Source organism: Bos grunniens, chromosome 2 (genome assembly GCF_055505025.1).
Source record: "Bos grunniens cultivar Pamir isolate PY7600 chromosome 2, Bosgru_T2T1.0, whole genome shotgun sequence".
NCBI lineage: Eukaryota > Metazoa > Chordata > Mammalia > Artiodactyla > Bovidae > Bos > Bos grunniens.
Window position 1 is genome coordinate 109,559,448 of NC_141166.1, and position 24,566 is coordinate 109,584,013.

The 24,566-nt window shown below is 41.7% G+C and overlaps 1 protein-coding gene across 12 annotated transcripts in view; it reads left to right on the forward strand.

The window, feature by feature from the left end:
* NOSTRIN (nitric oxide synthase trafficking) overlaps positions 1-24,566 on the forward strand; it is a 63,670-nt gene that overhangs the window by 4,195 nt on the left and 34,909 nt on the right. For 7 of the 12 annotated variants that reach the window (XM_086356387.1, XM_086356395.1, XM_086356417.1 and 4 more), the window contains exons 2-5: positions 6,352-6,437; positions 20,224-20,307; positions 23,726-23,788; positions 23,990-24,071. In XM_086356387.1, coding sequence (XP_086212513.1) covers positions 6,352-6,437; positions 20,224-20,307; positions 23,726-23,788; positions 23,990-24,071 — 315 coding nt within the window. The remainder of the gene's footprint in view (positions 1-6,351; positions 6,438-20,223; positions 20,308-23,725; positions 23,789-23,989; positions 24,072-24,566) is intronic. The other 5 variants (XM_086356411.1, XM_086356457.1, XM_086356465.1 and 2 more) reach the window with 1 other exon arrangement.

A 24,566-nucleotide genomic window follows, 5' to 3' on the forward strand; every position in this document is an offset into this window, starting at 1 on the left:
TCCACCAGTCTGCAATCTCTTTATCAGGAAAAAATCTTTTTTTCCCGGTAATTAATGACCCCAGGGAAAAGCAGCCTGTTCATACAGTAAATTCATAGGGAGATGTAAGATCAACAGTAGGGTCTTTCTTGGAATGAATATTTGGTAAGGGGTGGGATATTCAAAAGTTCAGTAGGTGGGAAAAGAACATGAAAAAATGATCTTCCACATTACTCTGAGCAGAGCAAACTCTTCGGTGCCCGTTGATGACGTTGAGGGGCCATCTGCACTGCTCATAACGCTGAAAGGTAATGCCACTCTGAGTTCACTTAGTGTGGTTATCTGCATGTGTGCGTGCTATGTTGCTTCCTTCTTGTCCGACTCTTTGTGACCCTGTGGACTGTAGCCCGCCAGGCTCCTCTGTCCATGGGATTCTCCAGGCAAGAATACTGGAGTGGGTTGCCATGCCCTCCTTCAGGGGACTCTCCCCCACTCAGGGATCGAACTCAGGTCTCCCTCATTGCAGGTGAATTCTTTACCAGCTGAGCTACCAGGGAAGCATGATTATACTGACTACCTGTTTATAAAATATATTTATTTCTGATGGATTCTCTAATTGATTTGCTCCCCTAACATTTCTAATCACAGTTCTGTCCCTAACTAATGAAGCTATCTTTTGCTGTTTGGGCCTTAACTATAAAATAAGAGGATTGGACTTTAGTAGTTTCCAAACTGTGGTCCATGGAATCCCTTCAGAGACCCCTCTGCTGGGTGAGACAGAGTGGGGAGGAGAGATGGGAGAGGAGAGGGAAAGCCAAAGCCAAGGTCAAGAGATTTCATCCTCCCAAAGCAGAGAAGGTCTCAAGATTTTCTGCTTACATACGCACCCCACCCCCTACACACACACACACACACACACACACACTTGCTGGATGAGATTGTCTCTGGGGTCTGCTTTGATGTTTACACAAGTCTGCTTTCCACAGCTTTTATCTTCAAGTCTGAATAGATAGTACAAGATGAAAAGTACAGAATCAATGAATCTAAAGAAGTGGTTATGCTGAAATAATGAAGGTATTCTTAGCAACTTTTTTATTTATTGATGTCACCTTTATCTCAGTCTGTTTATCTCAGTTTGTTGGGGAGTGTCCAGTACATTGTATGTAGAGTTAAAGATTCTCCCCATTGCTGTAATAAGCAGAACATCCCATTTTTATTTGATCATTGAGTTAACAACAATGTAATGTATTGAAGAATTTCCTAACTTGTGTGTATCTGCACACTGGTTTGGGGGAGGGGTTACAGGTAGGGTATAGCTGGGGGGCTGAGCTCAGTGGCCAGTTGCCTCTGCCTTGAACAACTTTGTCCATTTATCACATTGTTCTAGCACAGATATCATTTTCTACAGATACCATGATGTGAAAAAAGGAAGTACTAGTCTATTAAATGACAGGAAATCTTCCAAAATCTAAAACCGGGACTCTCAGGGGCAGTTGAAGCCATAAGATATGATTGATTTGAGCAGACTCTTATTTAAAATAGATAACTATGAATACCTTTGAAAAAGATAGGCGGTCTCCAGACTTCCATAGCTCACCCACTCTACACTAAAAGCAGTTGAGTTTTGAATCACTGGTTTATAAACTTTCAGAGCTGTCTGACTTCCTAGAACTAGTCTTCTGGAGATAGTATTTTTAAAAATTAATTTATTGATTTTAATTGGAGAATAATTACTTTACAATATTGTGATGGTTTTTGCCATACATCAACATGAATTGGTCACAGGTATACATGTGTCCCCCCCATCCTAAACCCCCCTCCCCCACCTTCCTGCCCACCCTATCTCTCTGGGTTGTCCCTGAGCACAGGCTTTTGCGTGCCCTGTTTCATGAATCAAACTTGCACTGATCATCTATTTTACATATGGTAATATACATGTTTCAGTGCTGTTCTCGGAAGATGGTATTTTTTAAATGTGTCTTGGAGAGTTTTGATGCCTTGATAAGTTCAGGAAATGCAGTAGCCCCAGGACAGGGAAAAATTCTCAACCGGTTCTGCTCATTCCCACTTCCGTTAGGGACAAGGTTTCTCCTAGTGGCCCCATCCTCACACATGGTGTCTGAGACACCCGATTCTTTCCCCAGGACTTTGGTTGCAAATCGTCTCTTCTGGTGATGGTGGGCTGCGGGGGTCCGTGCCCTCAGACAGCTCATCACAGAGACCCTTCCCTCCACTCCTGGTTTTCCAGGTGGGAGTTTCTTCTCCTCACTTCTGCTCTGAAGGCTCCAAATCCTTCCATCTGGCTCTCTGCTTTGTCTCCGCCTTGTTATTGTTCAGTCACTGAGCCATGTCCGACTCTTTGCGACCTGCTGGGCTGCAGCACACCAGGCATCCCTGGTCTCCACTATCTCCTGGAGTTTGCTCAAATTCATGTCCATTGAGTCAGTGACACTATCTAACCATCTCATCTTCTGCCACTCGCTTCTCCTTTTGCCTTCAATCTTTCCCAGCATTAGGGTCTTGACTCAGCTCTTTGCATCAGATGGCCGAAATTGGACCTTATAGTGTTTAAGAGCAGAAAAACTCACTTTGCAAGCAAGCATCCAAATCTTTCTCCCCTGCACATGGCCCCCTGATGTTTTTGTTGAGTCTTTATTTCTGCTTTGGTGTAAGCTAGAGAGAGAAACAGGATGCTATTTCAAAAGACACTGCTTAATACTGTGTAATACTTTGAGATATTTCTAAATAAACAAGAATGCTACAGGACCTATAAAAAAAATCATAAAATTTTATTGAACATGAAATAAGATTTGAACTAATGAAAAGACTTACTGTGCCCTTGGATGGGAAGTCTAAATACCATAAAAAAGTTAATTTCCTCAAATTGAGATGTATAGATGTAATGCAATTCCAATTAAGATCTCAGTGGGGATTTTTAAAAATTGTAATTAGATAAATGTTCATAGGGAAGAACAATTGCACAAGAATAGTCAAAGAAATTATGAAAGGGAAAGAAAATGTTGCTTAAAAAGAGCAGAAACAGAGTTCTCTGGTGGCCTAGTAGTTAGGATTCCAGGCTTTCATTGTGTAGCCTGGGTTCAAGCTCTGGTCAGGGAACTGAGATCCCACAAGCAGCTTGGCTTGGTCAAAAAAAAGAAAGAAAGAAAGAAAATATCACAATATTGCAATGTTGAAAAAAGAGCAGAAATGTGTTGTTATCTCTGTAACTTAGGTAGCATGAATATAAAGGGATATCATAATTAGTGTATGTATTATTATTATTTCTGAAACATAATAATGTTTCGTAATTTAAAACAAAAAGTCTGGGCTCTGTAATGACCTGGAGGGTGGGATTGGGGGAGGCGAGGGAGGGAAGAGATATATGTATAATTATGGCTAGTTCACATTGTTGTATGGCAGAAACCAACACAACATTGTAAAAATAAGACAAACAAACAATAAATAAATCACTTGTAGATGTTAAAAAAAAAAAAAAACAGACTCTGATTTAGAATAATGTTTAGCTATATATTTTAGAAATGCAAAATAAGAGTGGCTTTGAAAAAGAAAGTCTATTGTTATAGTCCTCCCATACATAAAATATGTCCCTAAGTAGAGAGTTAGGGCTCAGATAGAGGCCCTCAGGATCCAGGCTCTCTCTCTTTCTGACCTAAAATCTTAGCATGTGGCATCCACCCTCAAGATAACCTTATGGCACAGCTGTCATTTTAATTCCCAGATTCAGGAAAGAGGAGGAAGGAATTTTCACTGAAGCCCAACATGAACTTTCACCCATCTCCCTTTGGGAAGCATTTAATTGCATGGCTACACATAAGGGGGAGAGAGGTTGAGAAATGACTTTATTCCAAGGGCATGTGCCTGCTTAACATTTCTCTATTTTCTTTTCATGATACCTAGTTATGTTTTATTGATGTTATTCAGTGTTATGGGAAGGAAATAAAAGGCTTAAGGGAGAATTTAGTGAAAATGTTTAGGTGACTAAGAAATAAACAAAAAAGCTAAGCAATTTTAAAGTGCTTACCAAACTCTCCCATTGTACTTGTAAGGGGAAGAAGAGGCCTGAGAGTATCATGTCATTCACAGATAACAATTTACGTTTATGAAAATAAAAATGAGAAATCTTGGTTGCCACACTGTGATTTTACTCTCATGCCTCAGAGGAGAATCATTTCTTTTTTTCTTTGCAAACTTTAAACTTTATTTTGTATTGAGGTATAACCAATCGGCTTCACAGGTGGCTCAGTGTTAAAGAATCCACCTGCCAATGCAGGAGACACAGGAGATGTGGGTTCAATCCCTGGGTCAGGAAGAACCCCTGGAGAAGGGAATGGCTCTACACTCCAGTCTTCTTGCCTGGAAAACCCCATGGACAGAGGAGCCTGGAGGGCTATAGTCCATAGAGTTGCAAAGAGTTGGACACAGCTGAGCACGTATAGCCTATTAATGTTGTTGTAATTTCAGTGAACAGCAAGGGGACTTGGCCATACATATACTTGCATCCAAAACCCAAAACCCGCTCCCATCCAGGCTGGCATATAACACTGAGTAGAGCTCCATGTGCTATACAATAGGTCCTTGTTGGTTATCCATTTTGAATACAGCAGTGACCTTCCCAAACTCCCTAACTATCCCCTCCCCCGAGCAACCATAAATTCATTTTTGAAGTCCATGAGTCTCTTTCTGTTTTGTAAGTAAGTTCATTTGAGAGAGTCATTTCTTCATAATGAAGGCTACACCCAAGTGTGTTTTGCTTGCTTGGAAGATAGTTTAAAATTTTGTGACTCGTTTGCTGCAATTAAAAAAAATATATATTTTCAGATCCCAATCCTCATTTCAGCTTTTTTGGACAAGAAAGCTGGTCTGTGGTCCAGAGTTGCTGTGGCAGCCGTCCCTCCAGCTCACCGTTCCCAGCCTGCTCTCCCTTATCCAGGTGTCTGACGGTGCTGTAAACCTGTGATTTTGCAAACCTTGCTTTAGGAGTCAACAATGTCCTTCTAAATACCTTTGCACTCTGACCCCAGTCCTTGTGTTCTGGGTGGTTTCAGTGAGGCTGTTTTCTCCTATTGTGCATCTACCAGGTCCTGTGGTGGCTTTCTGTGTTAAATTCAGGGGAAAGTTAAACTACTGCATAAAGATCAAAGGATGTAGTATCTATAAGAGTATGTCACTACATCCTAGTGTCGGTTGGTCCCACCCCTGCAGGTAGGGGCCTGTTTTGGTCCTTTCTCCAGGATTTTATTCCTCTGTGCCCTCTGTCCTATTTGCCAGTCTACCAGCCCCTTACTCCAGGTGCTGGCTGACAGCTGAGAAGTTGTCTTGCACTGAAGATTCCTGTATGGAAACATGGTTGTCCCATAGGAGGTTCTCAGGAAGTCTGAGTTTCCTGTCCTTTCTCCTTCTCAGCAGGGTGACCAGCAGCATGCTCACGACATCTGAGGTCAGAAAGGGGCTGGCTCATTGTCTGAGCAGAGTCACTGCATGACACTCAGTCTACACAGAATTTGCATCCTCCTGGGTGCAATCTCGTTTTGAAAAATGACATGGGCCATCCCATCTCCCAGATGGAAACACCGAGATGATGCGTTTGAGACTAGATCACCTCTCTCACCCACTCTGTTGTCAGGAAAGCAGCAGAATCAATTGACACCCTCTTCCTATGGGCAATCATCATCTATGTCTAGCCTCAGCAATACAATGTTCAGAAGAACATTGTGGAGTTTTGAGCCACATGACAAAAATCTCTCGATTGGAATATTTTTGTCTACAACTAAATTCATATATAGATACACTGATAAAGGTTTATTTATAAATATATAAAGGTTTGGTTCAACCAAAATGTTCACCTCATTATTATAACATTCTTATTACGAAAGTTCAATGAGATATAGAGGGGACTAGGAGAAATTTTATTAACAAATTATTTACTTACGTTTTCTATCACAGTCAAGAAAGACTCACTTTAATGGTTCAGGGTTTGTCATGAGGTCCAGAAATATATTGGAATTTGTGGGGGTGACATAACATGAATCTGCAGTGTATTTCAGGATGTATTTTTAGCTTTCCTGGGACTAAAAGGAGTGACAGGAATCCAACTTCACCCACTGATGAAGAGTTTGCATTTGGCCTAGGAAGAAACAGATAGACCAGCTCTATTTTTGAAAAGTTCTCCAGAGTCTTTCACATCCAGACAGAAGAGACTTCCTCTTTATTTTTAAGAACTCATCAAAGTGTGCATTCTGTAGCTGCAGAATCATTTACGAAGACAGCCCTCATCACAGCAGCATTCTGAATTTACAGCAGTTCGGTCTTTGGGAGTGCTCCTAACCCTTCTGTACATCTTTTCTGTTTCAGTATAATAAAGTATACAAGAACCTGAAGGAGTTTTCTCAAAATGGAGAAGATTTCTGCAAGCAGATCACATCCATTCTTCAGCAAAGGTACAAAATGCATGTTTGCACGGAGCAGTTTTTCCTCTTTAGTTGCAGCCAGCGACAAGACTGGAGGAGTGATTACAAGCTGTCCTACTTTCCAGAACGCAGTGTTATATTTTGGTACTTGAGAAATCAGTCTGAAGAGTGATTCTTCGCTATTGCACATTTATCACTGGGGTACCATAAAAATCAGGAAACAACAGGAAGTAATTCTGCTTGGGAAAGCTCAGTCAAGTCCCTCTGATTATCACCCTCTCCTGGGGCCCACCATTGTGCCTGACCTATACTCCCATTACTGTGCTCTTCACACTGATGGCAATTATTCGTCTGCTTTTCTGTCTCCCTGGCAAGGGCAGCAGCTGTGTCTTACTCATCTTTGTATGCTGAGCTCTCAGAGTCTGGCCTTTTGACTTCTTCAGTAAGTGTCTGTTGAGTGAGGACATGGATGAATAGAGTCACCATTTTCAGTATCATCTTCTCTTAATACTACACTTGATCATGTGTAAAGCTCTTTATTATGCTGAAATGAACACACTTAACTCAGGCAAGAAATTACAAAAATTCCTGCTTAAAATTAGAGTCCCCGAGGATTGAATTGGGCCTACAGTGTGCTTAGGTCATTTCTCTACGTGTCGACAGTTCTGTAATAAACAATTCCAAAGAGACCTTCAAAAGAGATTGGTTATTCTTTCAAGGGAACCCATTTCAAGTTTAAAATACTGTACGTGTGCCATAAAAGCAAAGATGCCTGAGTTAATTGCATCCTGTGTTAGTAAGTCAAGAGCAAGGGAGAACATTCACTGGTCCTGATAAAGCTATGTTCTTTACATAGCTTTATCAGGACGAGTGAACGAGGCCAAGGAAAGATACAGGAGAGTTCAAACATGCTTTTTTATAAAGAAGTGACCAGGTTTGAAAAGACCCTGATACTGGGAAAGATTGAGGGCAGGAGGAGAAGGGGACGACAGAGGATGAGATGGTTGGATGGCATCACCAACTCAATGGACATGGGTTTTGGTAGACTCCGGCAGTTGGTGATGGATAGGGAGGCCTGGGGTGCTGTGGTTCATGGGGTTGCAAAGAGTCGGACACAACTGAGCGACTGAACTAAACTGAACTGAACCAGGTTTGTCAAATGGAGTCAAAAAGAAAACAAGTTTAAACAAGTTATTTCTCTCTTAATAGCCAAATTGCTTTAATTCTATGAAAAGAAGAGAGGACCAATCTTGGAGGGAATTTTTTTTTTTTCTATAAGAAAAATATTTTTGATCCATCTCAAAGGAAACTATGTAAAATAAGACCAGTTAACTATTACACAAGTTCAACCTATTACCTAAATTAGAAAACATCTCCCTCCTGCGATCAAGAAGAATCTGTACACAGAGTAACCGTACAAGTGACTTGGGTTACAGTAAGCTGAGCCTTGGTTATTTGGTGTCTACAGGTTCAAAACTAGTGCCTGATAGAGAGCTATAAAGATAGAAGGTTGATGATGGATAATGCCTGGTAAACAAACTCAACAAATAACTGAATAAATTTAAGAGAATTATTTCTCCAAAATGGCCCTATTCTTTCTCTCTTGTCTATGTAACTCTGCATCTCTGCCTTGCCACAGACACACCTACTTTGCATACAGTCAAAACCTTCCTTTCTTACCTGTGTCTCTCTTGAAGTTGCTTCCTCAGGCTTCCATCTGCCCTAGACCTATTCACGTGCAAACTTTCCCACACGTTCCAGAATGGCAAATGGGCTCCAGCGAAGGAGAGACACGTGGGTAGCTAAAGATATCTCCCTTCACAGTTTTATCTCTTCATAGAGCAGAATATCGGAGAAGGCCATGGCAACCCACTCCAGTACTCTTGCCTGGAAAAATCCCATGGATGGAGGAGCCTGGTAGGCTGCAGTCCATGGGGTCACTAAGAGTCAGACACGACTGAGCGACTTCCCTTTCACTTTTCACTTTCATGCATTGGAGAAGGAAATGGCAACCCACTCCAGTGTTCTTCCCTGGAGAATCCCAGGGACAGTGGAGCCTGGTGGGCTGCCATCTATGGGATCGCACAGAGTCGGACACGACTGAAGCGACTTAGCAGCAGCAGCAGCAGAACAGAGTATAGAATTTGAAAATCTAGCAAAATTATGTGCACATCTCTGGGGTAAAAATTGCATAGCATAAATACAAAGAGGGGATCTAATGGTTTACCTAGACCCAAAGAATTATGCTGGCTATTAGGTCGTATATGCAATGAATGCTTTCCTGAACAATGGGCAAAGCTAATCTTTCACAATTAAATCATTTCCCCTTAACCAAGATACCTTGTGTGAGTTGCTTTATATTTATTCCTGATAAATGTGCATTTGGCAATGCCACCTCACACCTGAGCTTGAAGCTCTCCTTCCTTTGCTCAGCTCTTGGATCATGTAGTTAACCTAAAGGATGTCATCCATGCTAAAAGAGTAGGTGTTTCCAAAGAATTGTTTTCTAATGGACACAAAGTCCCTACTAATCTATGAATATGTGGTATATTGTATTTTTTTCCCCAACAAATTCCCTGCATGTCAGCTGGCAAAGACAGATGCTACCTCCCTCCATGACTGGGTCATTTCTTTCCCACTGGGAGTGATTCTGAGGTTCCTGTCTCTTCCAAAGGAGTGTTTGAGGACATAATTACCATATCAAAAGGAGGAGTGGTCACAACCAACATAGCAGTCCCCAGTCTGTAGTTAGTTATCAGTAGTTCGTTCCCCAGACATACAAAAGATAAAAAGCTGTTTCCCACCAGTTATCCAGACATGAGCACTCGGCTTATTTTCCTCTTAAATGGAAAATAAGATGGGCTTATTACATATGAATCAGTGATACCTTTCCTTGGTATTAGGAAAATGCCTAGAAAGCCAATACTCTGGGAAAGAAGCTATCATATTACTTGGGCTTTCCTAATGACTCGACAGTAAAGAATCCACCTCCAATGCAGGAGACCGGGGTTCAGTCCCTGAGTGGGATAGATCCCCTGGAGAAAGGAATGGCAACCCACTTCAGTATTCTTAACTGGAGAATCCCATGAACACAGGAGCCTGGTGAGCTACAGTCCATGGAATTGCAAAGAGTTGGACATCACTGAGTGACTGAGAACATCGTATTACTTAAGAGTATAGACAAGTAACAGGAAACCCCATCAGACAAGTAAAAGGGTACCCTTAGAATATGTACAGCAGGCAGTTCTACCGAGACCCAGAAAATCATGACATAGAATTCATGAAGACAAATCCAGCAGCCAACATATGAAAGATTTAGTGAGAGGGCATATGGTGCTTAAGAATACCTGCCACATAAAATGCATTCAGTAAATATTTGTAGATTGAATTAAAAAAACGAAAGCTAGTTTAAGGTTTATTTTCTTATTATTACACCTGTATTGTTAAACAGAGCCTTTACTATCCTTGGATATTAACAGTTGCAGACACCTTGCTTAAGAATCCATTGGAATGTGCTTCTGCTAACACATCTGTATTAGCTCCTGGCTACAAGGGACTGCATCCCAATCAAGCTTCAAGGCCAGATAATGCTCTATTTCCAAGCTCAGCTGCCTTCTTGCATTTGTTCTAATTGGTGGTGATAGAAAAGTGTGTTGGAATTGAAACACCATTTTGCCTGGAAATTCTGTAATTCATGGCTGTGCTTAGCTTCTTTTATCTAATTAGCTGCTTCAGTTTCCTTTTTTTGTAGTAGCAACTCAGATTTAGCCAGAAACACACAGCAGCTCCTAAAATGCCTAATGCCAAAGCCATCACATTCACTTCAAAACAATCACAAATCAGATCCAAAAAAACAAAGGCACATTTCTAGAAACTGTTTGAACGTTTGGTTCCCTGCCCCACATAGCTGAAGTGTAAACAGGCTTTGATGGGAAAAATCAATTATTTTTTTCCTCTATGAAAGCTTAAGATCAGGTTTTCAAACAGCAAGTACCACAACTCTGGACATAAAACATTTTTTTTAATTAAAAATAAAAGAAGAAAACAAAGAAGGAAGTGTAGTTGGTCATTGTTTCATCTACAAGGCATTGCAGAGGCTGTCAATAAAAGATAAGTGATTAAAATGAAATCTTTAATAAATCCTTATCTTTTCTAGTCTACCATAGCTTGAGTGATCTTAGTTCCCACAACTTCAGCCCTTTTCTGCGTATTGATAGCTTCCATACGTACTAGGCAATACGTCTTAACCTGTACTTCAAACCATATATCCAACAGGCTATTGGACATTTCCAGCTGAATGCTCCATGAAACCACAATGGAAGCTTATCCAAATAGAGTTGATCAGCTTTTCGCCAAAGCTGGTACTCACTCCTTCTGGATTTTTAACCATGATTACCTGGACCTCTGCCCACCCAGTCAAGCCCAGTATGGGGGATCCACCCATGACCCCTTCTTCTGTCTCAGTGATCAGTGGCTGCTCAGTCATGTCCGACTCTGCAATCCCTTGGACTGTTGCCCACCAGGCTCTCTGTCCATGGAATTCTCCAAGCAAGAATACTGGAGTGGGTAGCCTTTCCCTTCTCTGGGGATCTTCCTGACCCAGGGATCGAACCCAGGTATTCTGTATTTCAGGCAGATTCTTAACTGTGTGAGCCACCAGGGAAGCTCCTCTGCTGTCTCAACTCATGACCAAGTCCTTATATTTCTCTTTTCCAAACACCTCTGCTCCTCTAGCTTTGTTTTCATTTCATGGCTTCTGCCATTGTTCTGGCAGAGCACTCTTAACCTGTCCTCTGCCTGGGGGTACTGCCCTGCTGCTGGGCAGTTTGTACACTGCATGAAGGCACCTGGCTGAGGGGCATTGTGAAAGTAGAAATTTAATTCACTCTCAACCTTCATGTCTGGTACCTGGGCTCAGAGCTGTGTCCCTTCAGAGGATCTAATTTTTCTCACCCAAGCAAGTTGCCTCAACTAGGGAGCATCTAAGACATCTTTCACTTTGTGGTCAGGACCCTGTTTAAGACCCTTCAGAAGTTTCCATGACCTTTAGTATAAAATTCAGCCTTTGTAGTATTTCATAGAAGGAACTTTAAGATCAGCTTAAAGATCACATCTCTAAGATCACATCTTTCAGATCACATCTCTCCATCTTACTTATGGTCGCTGCTTGTAGAACCACTTGCAATCACCTCCCCACCCCTCCTACCTGCCATCATGGGTCCTGGCAGTTGTACATGCTGTATCCTCTGCCCAGGAGGCACTTCTACCTTCACTGCCAGCTTCCACTCAATGCATTCTTCAGAATTCAGTCATCCCACTCTGGTTGGCCTCCTGGTCAAGACTCCACTAGTATTTATCTCTGCTGTGGCAGTACTGCCTTTCTGTTCACTTGTCTGTCTCCACTACTGGACGCTGAACTCCTTAAGGGTCTTTGTATCCCACATGACTTGCACAGAGTAGGCATTCATTGGATGCTCACTGAGGGAATAAATGTATTCTCGTGAGTGATTCTGTGCCTTTAGGCACTCACAACCTCACACTTTTTAGAAGTTTAAGTTATGCTCTTTACAAGGAGTAATAAATGAGTGTGTCAAAGAAATGTACTTAGATAGAGTATTTTGAACAAAAGCTAGAAGAGAATAATAAAATCATAGAAGAGACCAGGAAGTGCGTTAAATGCATCTTATCTTTGGTTTCTCTTACTTAAAGTCTCACAATCCAATGCACTATGTGAATACTCTATCCCACCCCTAACTTACAGATGGGGGTATGGAAAAGGTGGCATATTGTAATTTCTACTCAGATCTACACAGGCATGGCGTGAGGGCATCTTCCAAGTGGGCAGGCCGTTTGGGGCACAGCTATGGGAGTGATCCAGTTCCCTTCACAACGTATTAGGGTTTTCTATGGTAAGGGACACCTGTGGTCATCAAGCCCAGTGGCTTTTGTACCTGGTAGCAAAGGGGTCTGTGGAAAGCTCTCAGGGGTCACTTTAGCAGGTAGGAAGAAATTAATGGGCGGGACTCAGCACCCTTTTTCATTCCTGTTCCCACTTACTCAGAACACAGCATCTATATAATATGGTGGGATTCTGTATAACATTTTGCTTTCCAGTTGAAAAGTTTTAAAAACTGCCTTTCTTATCTATTTCACCTGACTTCCCCCACAACAAAGCTCCCTCTCCCCACCCACATAAACTCACTCAGTTCAAGAATTAAGACACAGAGGATCTGAGGTGCTAGACCAACCTTAGCTGTGCATCCCCTGGGCCAGAAGCAAGCAGAGACTCAGTGAAACTCCCAGACTGGACACCCAAGCAGCGTGACCTCCAAGTCTCATCTTCCTAGTTCTCCTTTTAGACACTGTTCTCAGGAACCAGAATAAAGGCAATGAATAATGATGAAGTGGGTATGGTTGGCTAGCCAGAGAATCCCACTGCTCAAAAAGTAGTACCTGTGTAAAAATGTCTTTCAATTTTCAAATTGTTATTAACTTTTATATACAGCCTATTTGTATGAGCTTGCCGCTATCTTTCAAATGGCAAACTGATAAAGCTTGTGTGGAACATGTCAGCATATCAGGTCCCAAGAAGCTGTTGCTGATAGAAAGCAGGAGGCCAGGAATGGGGGTGTGATATTGCAAAGAGTTTCAGACTAAAATTTCTTCTTAATTCATAATAAAGGGGGGAGGGTTGTCACCTGCTGTTTTCAGTCTTGAGAGAGCCTTCGTTCAATTTTAACCGATTCCTCATAGACACAGAAGCAGCTACAGTTTTCATTTTTAATCTCTTTTTATCATCTTAATTTTCTTAGAGTAGAGCACTCGAAAATTGATTACCTGGTCACTTATAGTCTTACAATTTAATTTGTGCCCTGTCTAAAATATTGAATCTGATACCACATATTTTCTGTCTCTCATGTTTTTTTAAATATGATTTATTTTCAAATCTAAGACAAATGTTAGTCTTTGACTTATTGGTTGATCTTCATTATTGCTAATGAAAATGTGTTGACCTGCCTCCACATGCTGAGAGGAAATTAGAATATAACTGGATTAAAAGTCAGTGCATGCCATTTCCCTGGTCAGGGATTATTAAGACTCACTGGAATATTCCAAGATTGAATTACCCATCCAAAAAGATACATCATCAATTTCACATGTGCCAAGACAATTGCTTGGAGAGAGAATCTCAACTCCTATTAGATACAGTAGCTGTAGGGCTAGAACATTAGCTCAATGTTCTTATAAACTAGTTTCCAATTATTTTAATGAGGGGGGAAAAGTCCATGTCTCAATTTGAGGTTAACTCTGCCTCTGTTGACTTTCTTCACATGTGGTGTCTTCTAGACTAGGAGCCATATTAAAGCACATACCTTAGAAGAAACCAGTGTGGCTGGGGGTGCGCATTGCCATGTCTGCCTTGGGAAAACATGTCCCTTTCTGACTCTGTCCATTCATTTCTTTTTAGCAGGAATTCGGAAAGGATGTATATTCTGCTTCATGGGACCCTAAACAGATGAGCCACATGGCGGTGTTTGTTTCAATTTGCAAGCATTCTAACCTATAACAATGACAGCTCTCTCCACACTTACCAGTTGGAATGTGGCTTTTTAGAGTGATTTTTCTCTGGGGAGGAATTTACCCATTAACCTCTGCTAAGATAAAGCCATTTAGGTTCAGAGGCCAGAGAGCTTTTCAGTTGTAAGCAAACTCACCAGAAAAGGAGCCTAGCAACATGTTCCCCTCCTGTACACAAGTTCATCCTTCCCACTTTCTCATTTCCTTACCTTCTGACATGTAGGGTGATCTGCTGGGGATTCTGAAATGGTCATTAGTGTTAAAATGCAAGAGGAAATAACTGCAACCTATTTCACTTGGTTGATGACTCTTTGCGACCCCATGGGCTGTAGCCTACCAGGCTCATCTGTCCATGGGATTTTCCAGGCAATAGTACTGGAGTGGATTGCCATTTCCTTCTCCAGGGGATCTTCCCAACCCAGGGATCGAACCCAGGTCTCCCACATTGTAGACAGACGCTTTACCATCTGAGCCACCAGGGAAGTTCTGAATGTTGGTGTTAAATATGAAATATATGTAGTATTTATGTATTGTGGTGGTTTAAGTCTCTAAGTCATGTTCAATTCTTTGGACTCTTCTGTCCATGAAATGCTCCAGGCAAGAATAATGAATTAGGTTGGCATTTCCTTCCCCAGGAGATCTCCCCAACCCTGGGATCGAATCTGGGTCTCCTGCATTGCAGGCAGATTCCTTACCATCTGAGCCACCAGGGAAACGAATATATTTATGTAGTAGGGCTACCATTAGAGTATTGAAGGCAGAGAGACAAAGGGCACAATTGTGCTGCTCAGAGAGGCTGTGTCCAGCTCAGTCTGGCCTCAGAGGGCTACCTTGGTGACATGTGATATCAGAACCCCTCCTCCCCCACTTTTCTAGACCCTCAAGACCTCCCCCTCCTCATCCAGGAAAGCGCCTTACAACGAACTGCACAGATGCTTTTGGAAGAAGCCCCAGGAAGCTCATTCTGTCTTCTCCTAGGCTGCTGTGATCCCATTTCTACCTGCTAAGCCTCACGAGTTGTGGTGAATCAGAACACTGCAGTTAAAGGCAGAGAGAGAGGCAGTGTCAATTTTGAAAAGCATTTGCTTCTGACTCCCCTGTAATTCTCCAGTTTCAGAGGCAGAAGAGTGGAGTGCTGGGCAGGCAGGTTCTTGAGCCAGACTACCTGGGTTTGCATCCCAGCTGTCACTTCTTCATGAGTGACCTCCAGCAGGGCAAGTTACCGACTAAACTCTCTGTGCCTCAGCGTTCCCCTCCATGAAATGGGTAGAGTCAGTGTGCCTTCCTGATGGGAGTGATTGCAGGTTATAAGGAAACATACCTGAAGCACTTAGAATGTTGCCTGTCATGTTGTATAATAAATGCCGGAGTCACTAGTTTCTGTGTAGACAAAACACAGGTCAAGCCTCATCAACATGTCACAAATTTGTCAGGAGAGACTGCACTGTTTGGACACAAACCTCATGGGCAGGATTACAAGAATTTTTAAGCTGTATACCAACCTATAAAACTACAAATCTACTTCCTGTAGATTTCTAAGATAATTGTATGTAAAGAGAAGCCTTCCAAAGCAAGAGATGCTGTGTGGTAATTGGGTCTCTCTAGGCTGATTTCCTACCGTTCATGAGAGAAAGCCAGCAGAGACACGGAGCTCAAAACAGAAGAGCCCATCAGTTCAAAGTGAACAGGACCCTCTCCTTTCTTGCCACCAAAGCCCATTCCGCCCCCTCTCCCCCCGACCCTGCAGGTGAATCAGAAAGGGTTAAGGATGTAAAGGAACACCATGCTTCACACTCTTGACATCGTCTTTTTTTATTTCTGCTTAGCCTCTGAGCTATCTTATACAACCTGCAAGAACTGTGTAAAAGTGAAACTGAATTCTGAGGAAGAGCCTGTGCCTGACAGCATTCCCTTTCCTGGGGGAGCCATTCAGGATGGTTCTGGAGCTGTGGATGAGAAAATTGTGCCTTCTTTCCCCCACACCTCTCTGTCTCTGTATATTTGGGGTGTTCTGAATGTTTGGAAATTCTTTTGGATACATACTCATAATCATATTGTTGCAGGAAAGGGGACCCCTTCCAGGGCCTGAAACTGGGCTCTTGTCTAACACTCGGAAATGAATTGTCCAAGGAGACACATGTGCTGACAAAGCAAGAGATTTTATTGAGAAACGGCACCTGGCCGGAGAGCAGGAGGGTAAGGGAACCCAGGAGAACAGTTCTGCCACATGGCTTGCAGTCTCAGGTTTTACGGTGATGGGGTTAGTTTCCGGGTTGTCTTTAGCCAGTCATTCTGACTCAGAGTCCTTCCTGGTGGCGCATGCTTTGTTCAGCCAAGATGGATGCCAGAGAGGAGGATTCTGGGAGGTGGTCGGACATGTGGTGTCTCCTTTTGACCTTTCCCCATCTCTTCTGGTTGGTGGAGGTTTATTAGTTCCATGTTCCTTACCAGAACCTCTTCTGTCATAAAACAACTCATGCAAATGGTTACTATGGTGCCTGGCCAGGGTGGGTGGTTTCAATCAGTGTGCTTCCCTAACAATATTAGAAAAATTAATATTTATTAAGAACTCATTCGGTGTCTATCACTATCTGAGCTCAACAAATGCATCATCACTTTTAATGTTCTATGTGTGGCTTCCAAGCAAGAAAGGAATGCTAGAAATGAAACGCCTAAAGATCCCTCTGGTTAGGATGGGTTAGAAGAGGGTTTATGTGTCTAGCTGTTGCAAGTGCTAGAGAGTCGTGTACACTGATGTCAGAGCTGAGCACAGTTCAAATGTGTGGGACTGAATTTAAATAATTCAGCAGTTTAAAATTTTCAAAAGTAGTGAAATGAGAACAGACTTGTAGTGGAGACTGGTTAAAAATTCTAAGCAAGACCTGATAGGAAGTCTATTCATTCATTCAAGAAATACATGCTGAGTACCAATCACATGCCAAGCACTGTTCTAAGCCTAGAGATATAGCAATGAGTAATACAAAATCCTGACCCTGATGGAGCTTACACGCTAGAGATGTTCATAGAAGCACACTAAAAAATTATGTGATATAAGATAGTGATAAATGCTAGGGCATAAATAAAGCTGTAGGGGATACTTACAAGAATGCTGTTTTCAATAGGCCTCTGAGGCAGTGATGTTTGCACAAGACTGGTTGAAATTGACAGGAAGGAGAATGCCATGGGGTTATGTAGTAGACCAACTACCTGGCAGAGGCCACAACATGTGCAAAGACCCTGAGGCAGGATGACATAAGGCTACTGAACAAGGGTATGGTGAACGAGGGGATGACAGGAGAAGAAATCAGAAAGAGGGCCAGGGGCCAGGTGGTGCAGGTCAATAGAAATCAATAGAAATAGAGTCTTTGAGCCTCTATTTAGGTGATTGCCACATCTTAATTATCATAAAACCCCTTAAGGTAAGTCTGATTACTTCCTTTTAAAGTTTTCTAAAGCCACTCACTGGAGAAGGAAATGGCAACCCACTCCAGTATTCTTGCCTGGAGAATCCCAGGGACGGGGGAGCCTGGTGGGCTGCCCTCTATGGGGTCGCACAGAGTCGGACACGACTGAAGCGACTTAGCAGCAAAGCCACTTTACTGAGTGACAGCCTCTCCTGGGATTCTAGAACATTCAAGTTCATTGAGGGTGGTGGTCTCTTTGAGCTTGCTGCCAACCAGGACTCTCTCTCTCCATCAGTCAGAACTTATTCCAAGAGCAGAGAAATCTTTTTTAAAACACTATGAGTTATTTCTTTATCATCTTCATTATTTAAAAATATTTGTCTTAACCTTTTCTTATTCTTGAACAAGGCCTGCTACCAAATGGGTGTTTTCTGCACCTAGGCCTTAACATACATCCTGAATAACTTGGCACACAGCTGTATTAATGAAGAAAAATGAATAGAAATTTAGCAACAGGTTCATAGCCTATGATATCTGGATTTCACTTACAAAATAGAACTGTCTTTCCTTCTTTGGTCCATAACACTGAGTCTAATTTGTGTGAGAACATCCAAGTATTAAGTTAATTACTGGAGAGTCCTGAGATTGTTCCCCAAATGAAATGGAGTCATAAATAATTTTTAAAGATGTTTTATAATAAAAATAGAATTGAAAGACTGAAAAATATGTAATAAAGACTCTCTGGTCTATAGTAAGATGAAAAACACAGTATAAATTCAACTTAATTTCTTACATTTTTATTATTTTCATTGAAAAGTGAGGAGATGAATAAAAATGTGTCTTCATTTTAGTTATAGATGGGCCTAGAATGGGACATGGAAAAATCAGTTTAAGATGAGAGTGATTCAGTCTATCCCAAAGAACTATTTCTTTTGAGGGGCATGCCCAGATTCCCTAATGGGTCTTGTCTTGCATACAAACTCATGGGAATTCATCTTCTAAATCCCGTGTTGGCCCATTAGGAAGCATGCTGTTGTTTAGTGGCTAAGTCATGTCCAACTCTTTTGGGACACCATGGACTCTAGCCTGCCAGGCTCCTATGTCCATGGAGTTTTCCAGGCAAGAATACTGGAGTGGATTGCCATTTCCTCTTCTGGGGAACTTCCGCACCCAGGAATAGAACCCGAGTCTCCTCCATCAGCAGGCGGATGCTTTATTACTGAGACAGCAGGGAAGCCCCAACTAGAAAGTTACTGTTTGGTTAATTCCATTATTATCTTATTACCAGCTATTATAGTCTAGAGTTAGTCTGACGGTTCTTATGTCTCAGGATAAGTAGGAGCGTAGTTGGAATAGTTTGCAAGGACTGCCATAGCAAGGCACCACAGACTGGGTAACTAAACTTCCAGTCTTACTGTCACTTATTGTAGCTTAAACTATAGAAACATTATTGTGTCACAGTCCTGGAGGCTGGAAGTCTGAGATCAATGCGTCGGCCAGGTTGGTTCCTTCCAGGGACTATAGGGAAGATCTGTTCCATGCCTCTCTCCTAGCTTCTCTGGTCTGCTGGCGTTTAACCTTCAGGATCCTTAGCTTGCAACTCATCATCCAGCTCTCTGCCTCTTCATCTTTACACAGCATTCTCCGTGTGTGTGTCTGTGTGTGTCTATGCCCAAATTTCTTCCTTTCATTAGGACACATCCATATTGAGTTCTAGCTCATCCCAGTGACTACATCTGAACTTGATCATTTACAAAGATTCAATTTTCAAATAAGGTCATATTCACAGACAAAAGGGTTAGGACTTAAGCATGAGAGGGTAACAAGCAGGAAGGCCAGGGGTCTCCAAACAGAGGAGATAAACTGCAAGTGTCAGACATTTTTTTCTCTCTCTTAATGGCAGAAGGAAACAAACTAGTGTTGCATTTTTTCCCCCTTCTCTATACAAATTTAAAAAGAGGTTTCTCTTAAAATTCTGTGTTGCCTTTAAGACACCTGGTTCCACCTGAGCTTAACTTTTCTCAAACCTTGAGCTAACCAATGCATTTTTCTTATGGAAATGTTTGTCTTAAGCTTTGTTAATGAACTATGTATTCACCCCAGACTCAGTCTTCAAGTCAGTTCTGCCTAAAGGCTCAGACAAACCAGTATGTTATACTCAAACATTGTTCTCCTAATCTGGGTTAATGGAACTATATAGTTGTATGGAAATCTGCCCTTCTTCAAGATTCATGTCAATCGTTTTATGGCCCAGGATGACTCACCTGGTGCCAAGATTATCTCAAAATGCATCTTGTAGATGAGGGGCCTGGTACCATTCTCTGAGTTTTGAGACATTTCCTTTCTTTAATTAGTGGACTGCTAGTAGCTATATAATATCCAGCTAAAGACTAGCAGGGGAGCACTCTTTCTGCTCCCTTCTGATGTCTTTGTCAGAAGCTTTCTCTATCTCTTTTATACTTTAATAAAACTTTATTGCACAAAAGCTCTGAGCAATCAAGCCTTGTCTCTGGCCCCCGATTGAATTCTTCTCCTCCGGAGGCCAAGAATCCCGGCGTCTTTTGTGGTTTAGCAACAACCTTTCAGGAACACAATCCAACCCATAATGCTACTGTACAAGAAGGTTAAATTAAAACTTCTCTCCCTTTTTAGGACTCTCCTGGATATCCTTAAGGGTTACGCCTAGGACAGGAGAATCCTTCTAGTAGACAAATCATTTCCTTATGCTTTACATTATCAGCCTGAGTCCTCCTTCAAATCTTTGTGTGTGTATTTGTGTTTTTCTTGATTTCCAGTCATTGTATTCTATCCAAAAACTCTCCCTTTGCTAACAGGGCAAATCTGGAGATTAATTATGCCAAAGGACTTCAGAAACTGGCAACCAAGCTAAGCAAAACATTACAGAGCGCAAAGAAAAAGTAAGTACATGGAAGAGGTAAGGCAAAAATCACTCTTAAAAATAATTTTTAAAAAGTGACATTGTTGTGGCCACGCATTCCGGAAAACAGACTCACTCACAAGGATAGTGCAGATAGTGGAGTGCAGTTTATTACACCAGCAGGCCCAAGGCAGAGTTTCCTCTTAACCAAGAACCCCGACCAGTTTTTGTGAAAACCTTATATACCCTAAGTGTACATGCTCAAACCCACCTCCCCAAAGTCTCTGAAACTAGTCTGAATAAAGGACAAGAAGAATACAATCAAAGTTAACCTGTGATTTGTATGCCTTAAACCCGTGATTCGTATGCCTTAAGCCTCGGTAGCTAACCGTGGACAATTATCAATAGGCCTGTGGTCATACCCCAGTAAGCATAATAGAATTTCTGCTTCTATTCGGTTACACAGATAATTAGGGTATTCTTTTAGGTGATGGAGAGCCTACCTACGAGCCCTGGGGCTCTTCCGTGGTGGGGGCGGTTCTGGTTTTCCAGTTGGTTTGTTGTTTCTGTACATACTGGGCACATAGCTCAAAGTCCACAGTCCGGCCCAAGGTGGAGTCCTGCTTTCAAGATGGAGCCTGTTCTGTCTGTTTCCTCCAACGTATGTTCAGTTCCAGCTTCCTTTTATGAAGGTGGCAGGTCCAGAGCATCAAGCCTGGTTTCCAGTTCTTGGGCACTTACTGTGTGCCAGACACTGCGTTAAATGCTTTTCTAGATTTGCTACACTTATTTTAATCCTCACAACAATCTCTGAGAAGTCTTTTTATGATCACTATTTACACACAAGGACTTAAAGCTTGGAGAGTTTAAGAAACGTGTGACACAGATAATGCATTTCAGAATTGAATTCATCCTGTGTCATTGTGAGGCGTAAGATCATATTCAGAAAAGGCCTTGGTGTTGATACTAACTTAGGAAACAGAGTTGTTAAGTCGGTAGGTCTTGAAGTCCTGAAGTGGGTATCCCGCTTTATCTCAATTTTATGACTTTCAACAAATAACCTGGCCTCCCTTGATTTCCTCTTCTGTTACATGGAGTAACAGGACATGCTCCTTTGTGTGTGTGGGGAGGGTGGGTACAGGAGTGCATATTAAATGAGATAATGTATGTAAATACATTAACACATCAGGTGCTGAAAAAAATGTTGGTTCACAAGTTTTTTTTTAATTCAGTTGAAAATGAAGTCAATTACTTCTCTCGGGGAAGAGAGGAAAGATATTGGTATTCTTATAAAACAGTCCATTAGTGATAATTTGTTACAAAGATTTGACTATTGTTTGCAGATGTCACCCAATGGCAGTGTCATTGCAAAGACCCCTTCTGATGGTAAAGGAAAGAGGGAAAGAAAAAAATAGAAGCCTTGTGGAACATTCCTACTCCTCCTTAGGCATCATCCTATAACAGCAAATAGTGGCTCTGAAATCGCTCTGACTTTGAGCCTGATTTTTAGGATAGTATTTTAGTAGCCTGGGGCGTTCCTGGTGGCTCAGATGGTAAAGAATCTTCCTGTAATGCAGGAGACCTGGGTTCACTCCCTAGGTCAGGAAGATCCCCTGGAGTTGAGAATGGCAACCCACTCCAGTGTCTTGCCTGGAGAAGTCCATAGACAGAGGAGCCTGGTAGGTTGCAGTCCATGGAGTCGCAAACAGCTGGACATGACTGAGTGACTAACAGTTTCAGCCTGCAGAGGAACTAGAAGAGCGCCCTGGTTGAATATAAATGGACTTTTTCAGATTGCCCAGGTTTTAATTCTGGCTCTATCACCTACCGTCTGGGTGAATTAGGAATTTCGTGCTCAGTCCCTAAGTTGAGTCTGACTCTTTGCGACCCTATGGACTGTAGCCCGCCAGGCTCCTCTGTCCATGGGATTTCCCAGGCAAGAATACTGGAGTGGGTTGCCATTTTCTAGTCCAGGGGATCTTCCCCACCCAGAGACTGAACCTGAGTCTCTTGCAGTGGCAGGTGGATTCTTTACCACTGTGCCACCTGAAAAGTCCATATCTTCCCTCTCAGTGTGTAGTGTATTTAAGATGGAAATAAAACCTACCTCATATAATTTCTGTGAGGTACTTGTATAATAACCCAAATTATTTCTTTTCTCAAAGACCAATTAAGTGAGGGTCAGAGAAACTGAGTTCTTCCAAGGTCAAGCAGGGCACAAAGGGGGGCTTGTAGATTCAGACACAGACCCTCTGAGGTCAATGCCTTCACGTTCCTGCTCTGCTGCCCTGCTCCTCCTAGGGGCAAAAGTCAGATTCTCTTCCTGAAAGTGTACTAAGATTTCTTGCAAAACAAACAGACCAAAAAAAAAAAAAAAAACCCAAAAAACTCAACTGAGATTTAATTTACATGCAATAATAAGCACACATTTTAAGTATATATTTTGATCAATTTTGTTATAAGTATACACCATGCAGCCTCTACCAAAATCAAAATATACCTATTTTTATCACACTAAAAGATGCCTTGTACCTGTTTACAGTCCTTTCCAAGGTAACATTGATCTGCTTTTTTTTCGATCTAGATTATTTTGTCTTTTCTGGACTTTCCTATAATTGGGAGCATACAGTAGGTCCTCTCTTATGCCTGGTTTTGTGCCTGGCTTTGGATGCATAGAAACTCTGACATGCTTTGATCTAGTTCTCCCATTCTGCGGCTGCCAGGTGCAGCCCAAGTCATTTGGAGGCAAAATCTCTGTGCCATCTTGCTCTCAGTAGGGGCACCGATCTGTCCTCTCCTTTCCATCAAAGCCTACACTGGCTGTATCCCTTCAGTTTATCAATACAATGGGCTTGCTATTTGACGGCCAACTATACATAGGAGAAAAATAGCTTCATATTTCTTGGTTCTCTCTTTGTGCTGCTTGGGTCAGGGCAGAGCAAGCCTTTTGTTAAATTGAGATACTGTTCACAAGCCTATGGAGTATCTGAGCTGTGTTCCTAAAGGCCAGCAGGGAATCTGAACTATACCCCAACCGCAAGAGGAGCACACAGGGAATGAATGAGCAGGGTTCTGAAGTCATCCATCACTTAACTTCTCTGAGCCTCCGGTGGTTCATCTGTAAAATGAAGAGCCTGAAAAGACTGTCTTTAAGGGTCTTCTACCTCTGGCATGCTCTCTCTCACCTGTTCTAAATGCCTTCTTATCCTTGCTTACTTTATTTCCCTAATACTTTACAGACATGAAATGGAAATTGGAATGAAAATGACTGGGAAAAAGCAGATCATGTAATGATTACAGTGCAAATAAATATGTTGGCTTTAATCCCATGGAGAAATTGAAACAGTATTAGGGATACGAGTGCAACTGCCAAATGCAGGAATCAGATGGGATGCTTTATTTCTGGGACTCCTGGGAAAATGACACCCACACTTGTCCTCCCTTGTTTTTCCCTCCAGCTGTCTTGTCAGTGCCTGGGCCTGGGTCTCAGAGGGCATGAAGTCTGCAGGGGACCTGCATCAGTGAGTACTCACAGCCCAGCCTTGCTCCAACCCCAAAGGGAGTCATAAATATTTAAAGCGGGCGTACTACAAATACTCCCGTGCAAACTTGCACTGAGTAGATATGCTGTAATACACTATTTTATTTCCTCAGAAAATAATTTGGAAGGTAGATATAAATCCTAATACTAGGCTTGTGTGTCTTTTATGTTCTATTTCCAGAAAACTTGGCAAAGCAATTGAGTTGGAAGCAATAAAACCAGCTCATCAAGTCCTGAGTGCACATGAAAAAAAGAGAAAATCAGTGAGTCAAAATATTTCTTTTCTGCCCTGTTAAAGCAAGATTTCTGTCTTTGGCTCAAGAGCTAGGTAATCGAAAAGTGATACTAAGTTTTAGGAATTTTATCATAAAAATAAACACAAATCCAAAGATTTATGTATGAGGATGTTTGTTAAAGCCTTGTTTATAGTTGTGAAAAAATGGAAACATTTTCATCTTCCAAAAATAAATTAGGATAAATTCAAGCAATGGAATGTACCCATTAAAAATCTTTTGGAAGAATTTAATGGTATGGGGATATAGTGCTAAATTAAAAAAGAAAGTGAGCAAATCTAACAATGTAACTTCAATTTTGTAAAATAAATGTGTGTATATATGCATAGGAAAAAAACTAGATGCACCTTCCCAGAATGATTATCTCTAGATAGTGGAATTAGAGGCTATTTTTATTTAATTTTTTGGTATTTTTTTGTATTTACATTGCTTTTCAATTAATGAGTATTCCTTTAGTAAATAGAA